Source organism: Aquarana catesbeiana, linkage group LG04 (assembly GCF_042186555.1).
Source record: "Aquarana catesbeiana isolate 2022-GZ linkage group LG04, ASM4218655v1, whole genome shotgun sequence".
NCBI classification, from domain to species: Eukaryota; Metazoa; Chordata; class Amphibia; order Anura; family Ranidae; genus Aquarana; species Aquarana catesbeiana.
The window spans coordinates 396,945,102-396,961,033 of NC_133327.1; the positions used below are offsets into that span (position 1 = coordinate 396,945,102).

The 15,932-nt window shown below is 38.3% G+C and overlaps 1 protein-coding gene across 3 annotated transcripts in view; it reads left to right on the forward strand.

Annotated features, from left to right (window-relative positions):
* The first annotated feature begins 386 nt into the window (after positions 1-386).
* Positions 387-15,932, forward strand: part of NKAIN2 (sodium/potassium transporting ATPase interacting 2) — a 1,596,052-nt gene continuing 1,580,506 nt past the window's right edge. For 2 of the 3 annotated variants that reach the window (XR_012243909.1, XM_073627189.1), the window contains exon 1: positions 387-871. Coding sequence is in view for 2 of the 3 variants with exons in the window: in XM_073627189.1 (XP_073483290.1) it covers positions 818-871 (54 nt within the window). In the remaining variant the exon portion in view is untranslated. The remainder of the gene's footprint in view (positions 872-15,932) is intronic. The other variant, XM_073627190.1, reaches the window with a different exon arrangement.

A 15,932-nucleotide genomic window follows, 5' to 3' on the forward strand; every position in this document is an offset into this window, starting at 1 on the left:
TGTAGTTCCTCTTGAAAAAGCATTGATTTTTAGTGGGGCCCCTGCATGGCAAGGGTTAAATGCTTGTTACACCTGGGGGCAGAGGAATAATATGTAATCCTTACCTTATTTAAATTTTTTTTTCTTTTCAGCTTTAAAATAATATTTTTTTTTGTGAATGGCTTTCAAGAGTTAACTTGACTTGCTGGGTAGCATTCTTCTTTTCATTTCTTTTAAGTAACCATATAACATCAGAGGTATGATTTTAGGACTCTTCTTATAGGTCCCTAGGCAACATGTCTAAATAACACAGTTTGAACTGTCAGATGTCTCTACGACCAAGACAAGGAGGAGAAATAGGTGGCGAAGAAAGTGAGAGAGGATCCCCCCCCCCCGGTACCCCTCCTCCTCTTCTTCTTCTCACACCTCCTCCTCCTTCTTCCCCTTGTGTGGATGTGAGCATCCCTCCTCTGCTGTATGTGATACATGCTCAGCAGCGCTTACATTGCTTACAGCATACAGGCTCTGCGATGTTGCCAGGCTGCTTCTACGAGCTGCCTGCAGTCGTGGGATATGTGAGCCTTGAATGGCTGCAGACATCAGCTTCTTGTGTGCGACTCCAAAACCCCTGATTGATCCTTTCCGTTAGCAGTAAAGGTATGCTGAGGCTGCAGGTGAACTTCTAGGTCCTAATGCCGTTTCTTTCCATTTGTCGGATAAAAGAGTCACCTCCGAGACCAGCAAAATCCAGGCAAGGAATCAAAGCTTTCCTTCTTCTATTGGACTTCACCGGGAGGCAAGTGACACAGGATCTTTGAACAGCAGGCTTTTGGAAATCATGGGTTTTTGCAGTGGCAGGTGCACACTGATGTTTATATGTGGGATGCAACTGGTAAGTGACACAAGGGTATCTTTACTCATCCTTAATTTATCAGATGACACTAAATGCAGGCTGATCAGTGTAAGCTTTTGCTGACTATATGTAATGTGGGCTTTCTAATGTCTGTTAGATTTTGCATTGCTTTGAAATACTTTTTTTTTTTTTTTTTTTGCAATGTTTAGCACAGTTGTGTGCAAAGATGTAGATTACCTGAAAAACTAGTACTGGAGAGGAAAGTGTTAACCTTCTTGACAGAGTCCTCACTTGCCTGGGAGAGTCTCTAGGGATAAAAGTGGAATATTAAAGCTGTGAGAAGGATGTCACAAATCTTATAAGAGTGACCCGGTGATACTGCAGACTTACCTGGTACTTTACGGATTACCAGGAATATAGTGCTGGTGTTTTCTGATTCTGTATTAAAGCTCAACTTGTATGAATGGGGTTGGTGTCTGCTTCAATGGGATGAACCAGACAGCACACATTTCTTATCTTTACATAAAGGATATCCAGCAGTGATTCAGGTTAATATACATTGGCAATGCTGTTTGCACTGGGATGCACTGATGTTGCTCTATGGCATCTTTGAAGTTTTGGGTATCAATAGTAAACTACAGAGTACATAACTGTAGCATGCATGGAAAAATAATTAGGGCTTGGTTAAGTGTAATTGATGCAATGCTGGATTTTAACTGCATTAAAGTATTATTGATTAATTTTAAATCTCATGCTGTGTTCACAAGCTATGAGCAAAAGGCAATGAAACAGTTAATGTACCCACTTGCTTTGACTTTCATAATGGCTTCTGCTCATTTTCCTTTGCTCAGTTTATCATATTAGATCTTCAGCATCTAGAACTTTTTTTTTTTTTTTTTTTAGCCTCTATTGTGTCCAGTATTTTGTAGTGTAGCTCTCATCCTGTGCTATGTAACCATTAATGCAGATATATCAATTTGACCTTATTCTAATGATTTTCTGCTTGGAACTCTATACATATTTATCATGCTAGCCTTTGTTTAATTGGCAAGATTAATTTATTTACAGTCTAAAAGTTGCATTGAGTAGAATAACACTGGGATGAATGCCAATGTCCTTTTGTTTGCAGTCTTGAGCTCCCACAGCTTTAAAAGCGTATTTTTATTGGCCAGAAGTAGTCAATACTTTGTGTTTTTTATAGCTTGATGGTCCTGAATTGAATTATGGAACAAAGCAACATGTTGTGGCTTGTTTTTACTTGGACAATATAAATGATGGCATATGACATCTGCATTACCTGTACTCAACATTGATGTATTTACTAAAGCTGTATATTACGGAATGTAAAAAAATAGAGAAAAGTAGTAAAGTTTTGGAAGTTATTTTGCAAAAAAATAAAGTACAAACCTCACATGATATCAATAGAGCAAATAGCAAAATGTCATGTCCCAAAAGTTTGTAAGCTACCAGGAAATAACACTAGTTGGCAGCAGATGTACAATACTTCAGCACAGTCAGGGTACCAATAGTTGTATTTCATTCAGCTCTGCTGAAGAGTTTTCTCTCAATGGTTTTGTTCAAAAGGATCCTGTAACACATTTTGCAAAATATTGGCTACAAAGTAGGGCACATTTATATTTCGTGTTTTTAGTTTTCTGCATCAAAATTAAGATAAAAAGTAATACCAAACAGTCATTTTCACTTCTACAGTTTATATTTTTGTATTTTGGAGGGGTGAATTGTATAGAGGAATTTGCACAGTTTCCATAGGGATAAATGGAACCACTTTGAAAATACATGCATCATGCACTATTTTCAAGTGATTTATGTAAATGCTTCGAGCTACACAGAAAGTTCCCTCCCCTATAGAAAACACATGAAAAAGTTATGTTTAAATGCATCCAAACACTCAAAACCTATATAAAAAAAATGAAAAGCTATGCTTTTTAAGCCCAGACATGAAAACGGACTATTATAGTGTGACTGCTGGGGATTTGTTTATAAATATTGAAATATATAAAATGGTATTTATATTTTATATGTAGATATATATCTATATATATAGATATATATCAGAGCGGTAGGGATGTGGAATTTTCTTGTACAAGCAGTGGTATCAGCAGGGAGCATCGATAATTTCAAAAAACATTTAGATGGGTACCTTAACGACCACAACATACAGGGATATACAATGTACTATTAACATGAAAGCACACACACAGGTTGGACTGGATGGACTTGTGTCTTTTTCCAACCTCACCAACTATGTAATATATATATATTTTATATGTATATATTATATTACAATATCTTTTTAAATTATTATAATATATAATATTATGTAGTTCTCATTTTTTTCCAACTATTGTTTTATATTTCCATTTCAAAATCTATATACAGTATACTTGATTCTTAAATATACTATTATTGCATAATATGATATAGTTATGGTTACACTTGAAATTTCATTGACTCTATACCCTAATTTGGTATAGAAAAGTACAAAATCACTGATAAGTATATACAATCGGTCTCTGTGCCCATTGTCTCTGAATATCAAATGTATGTGAAAAGCATGCAAAAATAAGTTTCCAATGGTGTCAATTATTGCTTTAGATAAACATGTATTGGTGAAAAAAGACCTCGGAAGAACAAAAGATCTTGTAATATTGCTATGGGATATAAGGGTTTATTGGTAAAGTAAAAATTTTGACCTCTTGTTACAGGTACAAATGAACACGTTTTCATGCACATGACGTAAGGTATATTAAAAATGTTAAATATCTGATGTAAATACCTAGTCTTAAAATGTTAAATATCTGAGTTAGAAATCAGTCACCATGATTTCAAATTGTTTGTGGTAGCTTCTAAATATTGACTAGAGAAGGAATGGCTTGTATAGTTGGTCATCAGAGGCATGAGACTTGTAAACTTCGGGCATAACTTAGCGTATTAAGGAACAGTTGTGCTTCCTAAATGGCCGACAAAAATTCCCACAGTCTTGGCCAGTTGGATTTTGGATGAGTAGTGACAACAGAAGCAATACATATGCAATCATTTTCTAGTTGTGTCATTAGTCAAGGTGGACAGGAATATCCACCTAGATTTCAAGTAGGGTCAATAAACAGAAAAAAAAAAAAAAAAAAAAAAAAAACAGAAACCACTGTAAAACATTGTACACTAGTAAACACTGTTTAAAGCTAAATTTTGCAGGATGCCTAGAATTTCACTTTGTTTCGGTATAACAAAAACGTATGTGTAGCGAAAACATTTTTTTTCAAGTGTGCATACTGTATGAAAGGGTAAAAAACACTATTAGGTTACGTATTGCAATCGTTGAACAAAGTTTCCAAAGTGAAGGGAGTTTGCGTCTTAAACAGTTGTCACTCAAACATTTGTCCCCCTTGGATAATTTTCCCTCATCCCTTGCTCTATTGACAACTTTAACATTTTGCATTTCACCTCACAATTTTTTGGTCCTGGTGATAACGGTCACCAGGACTAATAGATGGGTCAGCCTCTCCAGGGACACAAACTGTAATAAAAATTTGAGGGTCTGACCCTTCCCCACTCTATCCAAAGCACACAAAAAATTACCTTACACCGACATTAAATGGAAAGTGTCAACCGCATTGTTTTTCCACTGCTGCTTACTTAGCAACAATTGTGTAAAGGCAAAAAGTTGCTTATTTAATGCTTAATGACTGAGCAACAATAATGTGAATGTAAAAAGTATTTAAAAATGTGCTAAATGTCCCTGAACACTCCTATCTAGCTTTTAATGTGAGAAAGTGACTTTAAAATAAGCATTTAGGATATAAAAGCATACATTCTCTATTATTCACTATTAAAAAAAAAAATTGTGCATATGTTAATCGGCTACATTACATATGCAATGTGCAAACTATCAGGAAAGTTAGAAAGTTGATGATCAGTAAAATGGGCGCATTGACAAACTGAAACAAAAGGAACTTTGGAAACTTTTGTGACTTAGCCCAATGCCAAGGTCGAGAATCAAGATCATTGATCATTTTATGACAGGGTTAATAATTCAACTTTTTCTGGCAAGAGTGCTCTAGCAGTGTACATTGCTTATCTGTAATACATACACATCTTGAGGGGTGCTTAAGAGTATTAAGTTGGTGCCTTTCCCAATGAAAGCCCCAGGGATCCAGCTTTGAAAGCAATTTGGAAACTTCAGAAACTAATTTATAACGGAACTTAAGAACATTTGTTAGTAGATTTCTCAAAGGCTATGAGTTCCAAAACAATTCCTCTGAACAACAAAAGCATTATTATTGCTATAGTCTTAAATGATAACTAAAGGCATTTTTTTTTTTAGATTTGGATAGAGTGGTAAGGAGTTAGAACCACTGTTTTTATTGCTTTCCGTATCCACGTTAGGGAGATTTTCTCTCTAATTGTTCCTATCACCAATGTCACTGGGAATGAAAGTGAAAGGAACTCTAAAATTTGTAGTTGCCAGGGGAAATCTTGTGTTGAGGACATTTGTTTCTGTGACAACTGTCTAAGAAGGGATATCCTTCACATTGGAAATATAGCCTCTTCTTTTCTGTTGGGTTGACAGAGCAGGAAGTGAAAGGAAATCTCCCTAATGACACACAGATGGCAAAAAGCAGCGGATTCATTGCACTGTCTGTGGTGAGCACAAAGATCTCCATATATTGTGTACACAGTGCAGAAGTCTCCCATATATTTACTATTTCCTCTTCTGCACAAATCTTTTTAGCCTATACTGTTAAGCTGGGTACACACTATATGAAAATTGGGCGAATAATCGTCTGGCTTTCCTTAACCTCCCTGGCGGTATGATTATGTCAGATTTTTGCGTCTCAAAGTGGTACATTGTTTTGCATAGAAATTTGGCGTTTTATATTGTAGGCCTGTAATTCTTAAGAATAACACATTTAAATCTGTCCAAACAAGAGTCTAGTAGACATCCCAGGTAAGATAAAGTTTGAAACACAAAATCATAAATTATAATATAATAGATAACTATAAATAATTATCAAAAATAAAAATATAATAATAATAAAATGTATTTAATAATGTAATCAAATCAAAAACACTTAAATTTGCTCAGTCGCAGGATATTCGCTATTGACACTTTTAGTGTCCAATGACAAATTTCCCCACAAATCACTATTGCTCAATTCTGCAAGTGATTCTTATTTACTATCACTGTTTTCTAGCTGGTCAAAACTGCTTTTGACATAGAGGGGCGCTTTTTGGATGCCCTGGACGTTCTCAAGTTTCCAGGCAGAATGAATGGCATATATCATATAGAAGTGCATGCAGGGCAGTGGACTAAGCACTAGCGAAAAAAAGGGATGTGAAATGATTTGTTCAAGTAATGTAATCTTACACATTACAGTGTACTGCATGTGTTATGTTTTTAACACTTTTTGAATTTGCGTTAGGGTCCGTCCCCATGCATTGCAACCCTGGCAGGGAACAGGGCCTGGCATGCAAAACATCAGGCAGAGGACACAGCCCACGGACACAGCGGGAGGACATCGCAGGATCCCGGGGACAAGGTAAGTAACTTTGCCTGGATCAGGGTTGTCTCAGAGTTACCGCTTTTGGTAGTGAAAATTCACCCCGAGCCACACTCAGGAATACCACTAGGAAGGTTAATGTTTCACAGCAAGTCAAAACTGAGGATGGTACTAATTGTCAAGAAATTCCTGTACGACAAAGACTTGTACTCATATGACAAAGAATTGTTTTTGTTGTTTATTATTTCTGATCATGCCCAGTCTTTGGTATCCGATTCTTTGTACACGGTGCAGAGGTCTCCAACATATTTGCTATTCTCTCTTCTGGTCAAATCTTTTTAGCCTGTACTGTTAAGCTGGGTACACACTATAAGAAAATTAGGCGAATGATCTTCTGGCTTTCCTTAATGTTTCACAGCAAGTCAAAACTGAGGATGGTACTAATTGTCAGGAAATTCCCGTATAACAAAGGCTTGTACTTTGTACTTGTACTATGACAAAGACTTTGTTTTTTTTGTGTATTACTTCTGCTCATGTGCAGTCTTTGGTATCCAATTCTTCGTGTACAAAAACCATATGAAAACAGTACACATTAAAGGAAATGTTATGTTCATGTACAAGAAAAATTTTGGAGTTTGTCCCTTTGGAAATTTTAATTTCAAAAGTCTGAATCGAATGTCAAAAGTTGTGTACACACTATACGAAAATTGTACGATTGTTCCCCTTACAGAATTATTCTCCTGATTTTCTTTTAGTGTGTACCTACCTTTAGGCTTTTTTCTGTATCAGATGAATATACTTTAGCTTTTCTGGCCAAATGTTCTTAAGGCGTTTTTCTTTTAGGACTGAATGTTAGGGACTATTACATTTGTCCTGTGAAAGGCAACAAATAGAAACTGACATTTCACACATATTGCAAACATTATGAGTAATATTTGTGCCTTTTGTGCTGATGTTGAGATATTTACTAAACATTTTTTTTTTTTATAACTTGAACCCTAAGAGTATGTCTGGGTTTGACTTGGTATCAGCCTCTTGCAAGATCCTGTACAGCAGTGCTCAGATTGGAGCTCTGTAGACACAGCACAAGGAGCCAATTAGGTGTGCTTCAGTGATTATGTGCTAGCAAGGAACATGTTGACAGGAGCAGAGAGCAGTGTGATGAAGTAATGAACAGATGCAGTGGCAGCTGGTGGGTTTTATACTTTTTTTGGGGGGGCAGCACACAATCCAGCCGCTGCCACCCCCCGGTCAGTTGGGTCACGGATGGAAACCCCCCGGTCGGTCCATCAGTCCGGGCCCCTCACTTACCCCATCCTGCCGGCAGCGTCCTGGGCGGCGGCAGCTTCTCTCCAGGCTGCAGGTGGCTGCTTTGTTGGTTCCCCTGCATCTCCTCCCTCCTCCTGGTGGCCAATCCAATTGGATCTCTTTTCGGCTAATCGAGTGATGGGTCTCATGACCCGCTTCCTGATTGGCCAGGAGGAGAATCAGTGTTACAATAGCCCACCCTTTTTTGATGCTTATTAGAGCCTCTGGCTCTAATCGCATGCTTAAAAAAAAAAAATTTAAATCCATGCGTCCGGCACCCTTCATGTAGATCAGGGGGTCAGCTGCATGGATGGCTCCCATGTGCCCCTAATGGATGGGCCACCACTGGACAGATGAGCTCATCTATCGGCTGCTTCTCCCTTACTGTCCAAACACAGAATGGGAGCAGGAACTAGACCTGTTTGTATTACTTAACTTGAGTAGAGAAAAGACAGATCTCCGGGTTGGCTATGCAGAGTTGTATAAATCTCAGGAAAAAATGTCAAGTAAAATATCTTGTACATATGTATTTCCTCAGTATATTTAACAGTTTGCTTGGCATTCAACTTTGGTTAATTTTATCAGTTATATGTTAAAAATTTTACATATAAATGAAACCTAATACCACTGTATATACTGTAGCTACTCCATGGTCTGCCCACCAGTGTCCAACCCATGTCAGAGAAACTGCAGTAAAAGTTATCATAAATTAATTAGTATGATAAAACTATTGGTACTTGAGGATGAATCTGCAAATTTGTGAAATATTTGTAATTAGCAAAATTGGGAGCCTGATCCCCAGTCAGGCGACCAAAAAAGGGGGGTCATGTTGGACTATTGTGGTACAGTAAAAATTAATAACAATATAGAGAATATACCAGTTACCACCATTTACTATTCCCTCATTATTCAATGTGTCACTGGCTCACTTGTTTTCAAATTGGCAACTGAGTATACCCAATTATTTTATAATTTTTATTCTTATTATCCCTGTCATCTTTGCAGCTCCCCCGGGTCGCCGTGGGAGATCACCCCATGGTGGTGGAGCCTTGCGCCTGGGGTCTGTTGGGACATGGGTAAGCAGACTTGTCCCCTTCCCCCTGTAATCTCTATTACATTTCTCTAATCATGATGCTGTAAAACAAGTTTTGCTGTTTATGTCTTTTTGGCAAACCTCATTGTATTTTTTCCTACTTGTTAGGTTCAGACTGTTTAGTCAGTATAAAAGATCTTCAGATTCCCTCCTGACGAAGCAGTTATGTCCGCGAAACTAGTTGAGGAATATAATATCTGAGATCAATTGTCTTATTGTATAATAATGACCCCATTGGTGCTTTACTTTTATTACTATCATGTTGTATTGTATTACCAATGATTTGTTCTTTGCATCAATAAAATCAACTATACATTTTTATATCACTGGTATATTCTCTATATTGTTATTAATTTTTACTGTACCGCAATAGTCCAACATGCCCCCACGTTTTTGGTCACCTGACTGGGGATCCCAATTTTGCTAATTACTGATTTCTGGATGATGATACATGTTTTTATTTTTGCTTACCTCAGTATCTTACCACAGAGGCCACTCGTTTACCTGTGAAATATTTGGGATTTATTTAAATAATAATTCCCCACTTAAGGTTTTTGCTGTGTTTGTAGCCTTCACTTACCGACTTATATAAATGCATTTACAATAGAGGCATATTTATAAAGCTGTTACTGTGACTATTATCAAACAATTACTACAGGTATATCAATCACATGTGCCAGGAAGCTACAACAACAGTAAATGTTTGGTTAATGTGACACAAGTGTTATGCTGTTGTACAAAATAAACAAGGTGGGTAAGCAATAGGAGAAAGGGATTAAAAGGAGACTGCAATAAATGTGGTTGATGACACATCAAACGACTTACTGCTAAACCGAAGATGATAGATAATTAAACATTTTCATGTATGCACATGGGATTGTATGCGCCTACCCCTGCGAACCACTTCAGTGTTAGCAAAGCTAATAAATAAAACATAAAAAGGAATTGTGAATTTCGCTGACAACTTCCCTTTATTGGGGTTTGAATAACCATGAAGAGCATGCATTTAATAGCTAAGATTACAATCCATTGATTATTGACAATTGAGGATTTAAAACCTCACTGAGGTGTTTTTTTTTTTTTTTTTTTTTGTGTAAATGAACTTAGTCATGATGACTTAAGTGATAATTTTTGAAAATGAACTTGTGCATACTGTATGTAAATCTATGGCTACCCACAGAATGAGTGACATAACCCCCAATAAAGACTAGAGAGTGGCTAAACAATTGAGCAGGTTTTATGCTCATGGATAGACTAGAAGTGTTCTGCTGAGGTCCTAAGCCAACAGCTATAGATAAAAGTACATCATTAGTGGCCTCCCAACAGATCACAAGCCAGCAATCTTAAAGGTATCCCCGAAGTCTCCTTGCCAGCAACTCCAGCCCCTATATTATACTTTGTTCTTGGCAACAAACTTATGTAGTGAGTCCCCATAAAATAGAGGGAAAAATTCATGCAAATAGGCTCACAACAGTGCACACCACGTACTAAAAAATGTTTCCTCTAATGGTTAATGAAAGGAGGCCACCATGATATTTACCATAGCCTTAATACTATATTCCTATTTTTTGGTTCCTAAAATAAGCATATTTAACATGTTTGCTATCATTATATTTTCATGTGTGCTTCTAGTAAAAATAAAAGAAAAAAATCCTCTTCACAAAGTGGTTTAGGTGGATGGCAATGGTTGGATACTATTTAGTACAAGTCTCCCACCATAAGCAATAATTTACAACACACCTCTGAGCTAATGCAATCCCCCCTCACACCACCTCCCCACCCCCATCTGATCACTAGAATAAAAAACAATCTGTATAAATGCCTATTTTCAATTAATACTAAAGTCCCAAGTGTTTTCCCTTTCTTTTCCTACTTTTTGCAGGGTCCTTCTTTAGGTGTCCATATAACTGTCTGTGTGACATTGACATTTCCTATTGGCTGCAGTGGCAGAGTCCTCTCAGGATCCAGAATAGGAGTGACACTGACACAAGCAAACAGTAGGGGGCTGGTCAATGAGAGATCATCTGCATCACTGGATTAGTGGCACTCTGCACATGGAAATAGTGGTCAAGAGGGACCTGGATTGACTTACATGAATTTATCTTGTTTCATGAGTTAGGACAAACCCCTGCATTATGTATTAGAGGAAGTGAAAGTGAGGGGATATAATATTTTGCCCAGAATGGGTTTTAAGGCTTTTTATACAAAAATGTACAGTGAGGAATGGCATATTAAAGGCAGTGAAGGAAGTGACTCTTTGTTTCCACCCCTGAAGGGGCCAAAATGTTCTATATTTTCTTTTAAATTATAACAGAAACTCTAAGAGTGAGTTGATCTCCTTCAAAGATAGAGTACAGTAGTGTATGGTTTCTTTATAAAGTGCATTCCTGTATATGCTAGTATCCTTAAGCTTACTGGTTTATAAAGCCAACTATTTTTACAGGTTTTACTACTGTTCATAAGATAGAACAGCCACATCTATAAATACTCAGCAGGAGCAAAAATCAGCTGAACTATTATAGCATTACTTCTATCATTTCCCAAGATAACACAAAACCTACAAAAGATCTGCAGCTTCACAAAATTCTTTAATTGAAAATGTCGAACCTTTGATTTACTAAACCTTGCCACCTCAACATTTTTCTTCAGTTATTCATATCTTAATACATAATATCTGAAGCATTCAAAAGCTTCTTTTTGCTTATAAAAAATATTGTGGTTGATTTAATAAAGTACATAATTTTCACATTGCAAAGTCACTGGGTTTAGTGGTTCTAAAGGCTGACTTTTTTTACCCTAATGCATTCTCTGCATTAAGGTAAAAGGCCTTCTGATTATAGAAACACCGCCAGCTCCCCTCTTTTACATACCTTAACCCAATCTCAATCTAGAGCTGTGCAGAAGAACAGTGTCTCTCTCTGCTTTCTCCCTCCACATAGGCTAAGAGACATCAGTGGGAGATATTGGCTCCTACTGTCGTCAATCACAGCAAGTGAGGAGGGGGACGGGGCTAAGCCATGCTCTGTGTGTCAATGGACACACAGAGCATAGCTTAGGAGTGAGCCTGCATGAGTGGCCGCCATAGCAAGCGGTTATGATGGGGGGGAGGAGCCAGGATCATCAGCGAGGGACCCAAGAAGAGGAGGATCCGGGTTTCTCTGTGCAAAACCATTGCACAGAACATGTAGGTATGACAGGTTTATTATTTTTTTAAATATGGGTTTACATTCACTTTAAATGAAGCTGTGTTCAATCATTTTTTTTTTTTTTTTTGTGTTATTTTTTCCTCTAATCAATATTGAAAAATAAGAATCTTGCTTGCTTATTGGATGAATAAAGTGAACATAGCTTTGATACATTTTCAGTCAGTATAACTTTACACAATTCACTAAACTAAAACTGGCTATACACTAGTAGAATTGTGTTCACCATTTTTCATTTTAGGAACATTCAGTTGATTTTCCACAGTAAAAATCGTAGGGTGCTTTATGTTATGTGATACGAACAATATACCGTATTGACATTAAGGATGAGGTTCACCACTACCATAGGTTTGTTCCCCAGGATTTGCAAAGTTTACATGTTCCCCCTTAGAAATGAGGAACACCCTACAGTATAATGCAATGCATAGTCTTTTTTCCTAATCAGCTGAATCACAAGGCCTATAATTTAAAGGAATATATAACCCAACATTCTTAGACTTCTATAGAGTTTAAACTTGGATCAATATTCAAAAAACTGTTTGCAAACCAAACTCAGATAGATTCACTCATCCCTTGATGACATCATTCACCATCTTCTGATTGGCTGCAGTTGTAGCAGGTATATGATTAGCTTGATGCGTGAAGCACAATTATTTTATGAAACTCACACCATAATTAGCTGAGAACCAAGAGTAAATATAGTTGTACGGGTGAGTGCTCTAACATCTAAAGTATTACGTTTGCATGTGGCTGCTGTTTACCTCACAGAAGAAATGACAGCTTAGATTCTTTTCCAAGTTCTTATGAGAGCTTCACATGATGGTGTCACCCAAATGGGGAATAGCGGTGACACATTAGACAGTGCTGGGACAAGTTTATACATTGAATCTGTGCACAGGAGGGAGTCAATTGCATATACAGTAAATGCATGTACCTTTAAAGATAAGTACAGCTTTTTTTGTGCATGACTGCTTAAAGTGACCACAGGTCATTTCATTAGACCTCACCTAGCATTAAACTTGTAAACCATGTCCTTTTATTTTCTGTATGGGAATGTTTAAGCCTTTTTTAATCCTTTCCTCCCTGCAATCTGTAATTTTTTCTTTCCCTACCATGATGCCCCAACCCAGGAATACATGAAAACATATCTAAACCTCAAACAAAAATATCACATATTTCATCTAATCAGTTTTTAGATTATGTGGCTGTGTTAGTTTCCCTTTTTATTATTTTTTTCTATATTTTCATTTTTGGATTCTTCCAGGTAACACACTTCCTGTCATAGGATGACAATGCTCACTAACCGTGATGTATCTACGAAGTAGCAGCATTGTCAAGCTAGGCTGCTTTCCTGATTTGCACTAAAAACACTACCTCATCCTCCCATCTCCCCATTTTCATTACATGGGGAGATGGGGTGTGTAATTCATAGAAGATCACTTGGAAAGCTATTTTGTTCACTTTGTGCAGCTGCTAGTTTTCAATCCTGGCTTTTTTTTTTATTTGAACAGTGTACCAAATAAAAACCCTATATTCCCTTCAAAAATGTATAATAAATATTTAGATGTGCAAATTAGTCATAGAGTTGTTATTAAGTTAACTAATGCATGCTGACATGTAACATTTAACCTGGGCACCTAGACAGCAATGATCTTTGGTCACAGAAAGGTTAAAGAGACTGCTAGTTTGGGGCAAATGGGAAATGCTCATGCAAACCTCACCCACTCCCACCCTCCATCACACTAATATTCACCTTTGTTACACTCCCCCACCACTCCATTCCTCTGTTGAAGACAGGGGTTAATTTGACAAGGAGTCGTCCTCCACCTCACATTGACAGTGTTTGTGTTTGGTGATTGGACATTCAGGCATCCTGGAAAGAAGCAATGAAGCACTGGGGACTACTCTGTGGGGTAGTATTACATTGTCGGTGAGTGGGCTTTTTAAAAGACCCCATCTCTTTGCTCTGAATGAGCAAAGTTATAAGGTCTCTCTAAGCCTTATGCCGCGTACACACGGTCGGACTTTTCGTCTACAAAAGTCCGACAGCCTGTCTGACAGACTTCCGACGTACCTTCGGCGGACTTGCGGCAGACTTTCTTACGAACGGACTTGCACACACACGACCACACAAAAGTACGACAGCCTAGTACGCGGTGACGTACACCAAGTCCGACGAGACTATAAAACGGAAGTTCAATAGCCCGTACGACACCCTTTGGGCTCCTTCTGCTAATCTCGTGTTTATCTCGTGTTAGTAGAAGTTTGGTGAGAGACGATTCGCGCTTGTGAGACTCGTATTTTTCAGTTCGTTTTAACTGTTGTTCAGTCTGTGCTTGTGAGGTTTGTATCTGCTTTTCAGTGCGTTTGGTCAGTTGGCATTGAGAAATCTTTGTTTTATTGGCCGCTCGTTCCTGATTTTCAGGTCGTTCTTCACAGGCCTTGCTGTTCTTCAGTGCGTTCTGTTTAGTGCGTTCTGACCAGCCGACCGTTTTGAAGCCATGTTACCTGTACGTACTCGTCGTAGAGCTCGTGCATTGTATGTGCTTGGTGCTGTAGTTTATTCTTCAGCCCAAGACCAGTCCATGAACAGGGCGAGGAGGAGTTCATGGACCAAGAATTGGTTGCTTCAGCGTGACCAGTTCTGTCACATGCCTTTGCTCCGTGAGATCCGTGAGAATAATCCTGAGGATTTCAGGAACTTTCTCCGGATGACGGACCCCGTTTTTGACCGTTTGTTGGCTTTGCTGACCCCCTATATCAGCAGGCAGGATACCTGCATGAGGCAAGCCATCACTCCGGAGCAGAGGCTGGTCGCTACCTTGCGGTATTTGGCCACAGGGAGAAGCCTGCAGGACCTTAAGTTCTCGACAGGCATCTCCCCCCAGGCTCTGGGGATCATTATCCCAGAGACCTGTTCTGCCATCATACAGGTCCTGCAGAAGGACTATATTAAGGTAAGATATTTTTCTTTTATTAGTATCACATGTTCTTTTATGTAATCTTTGATAATGTGATGTATTTCTTGCTTCAAACACTACTTACCATCATTGCAATATAGTGTGAATGTCCCCTTTTTATCCTCACACATGCTGGAATTTTTTACTGTTATTTTTTGTCATGCATGTATATTTTCCTTCAATAACCTTCCCAGCATGAAGTGATGGGAACATATCCACCTAGTCTACTCATTTGGAATGTATTTTGTTTGAGTGTATTTAGTGTGCTGCTAATGAGCAATTATCTAGATTTCACAACCCCCCCCCCCCCCCACCACCTAAACTCACTCCAAATAGTGTGCTGCTAATGAGCAATTATCTAGATTTCACAACCCCCCCCCCCACCTAAACTCACTCCAAATAGTGTGCTGCTAATGAGCAATTATCTAGATTTCACAACCCCCCCACCCCCCCCCCCACCTAAACTCACTCCAAATAGTGTGCTGCTAATGAGCAATTATCTAGATTTCACAACCCCCCCACCCCCCCCACCTAAACTCACTCCAAATAGTGTGCTGCTAATGAGCAATTATCTAGATTTCACAACCCCCCCACCCCCCCCCCACCTAAACTCACTCCAAATAGTGTGCTGCTAATGAGCAATTATCTAGATTTCACAACCCCCCCACCCCCACCCTCGTTAAAATTTGCTGGAATGTTCTGTGGTGTTGATTTGTCTAAAGCAAATATATGTTGCACTTTGCAAAATGCATGTGCACTCTACAAGTGCATTTGTTCCAGTGCTTTAGTAAATGAGCAGAAGCTCTGCTGATTTCCATCATCAAATCATATGCAAGCCTCAAAGTGTTTTCATTAATTGCCCTTGCATGTGATTGTGTACTCCTTGCAACATGAATGCCTTTTTACATTACCTCATTTACTGTAAGCTGGTTAGCAACTGCACCTGCAGAGTGCGACAACTGCAGTCTTGTAGCCTTTTTAGTCCCTAAATTCCTGCGTATCCTAAAAGTAATTTTT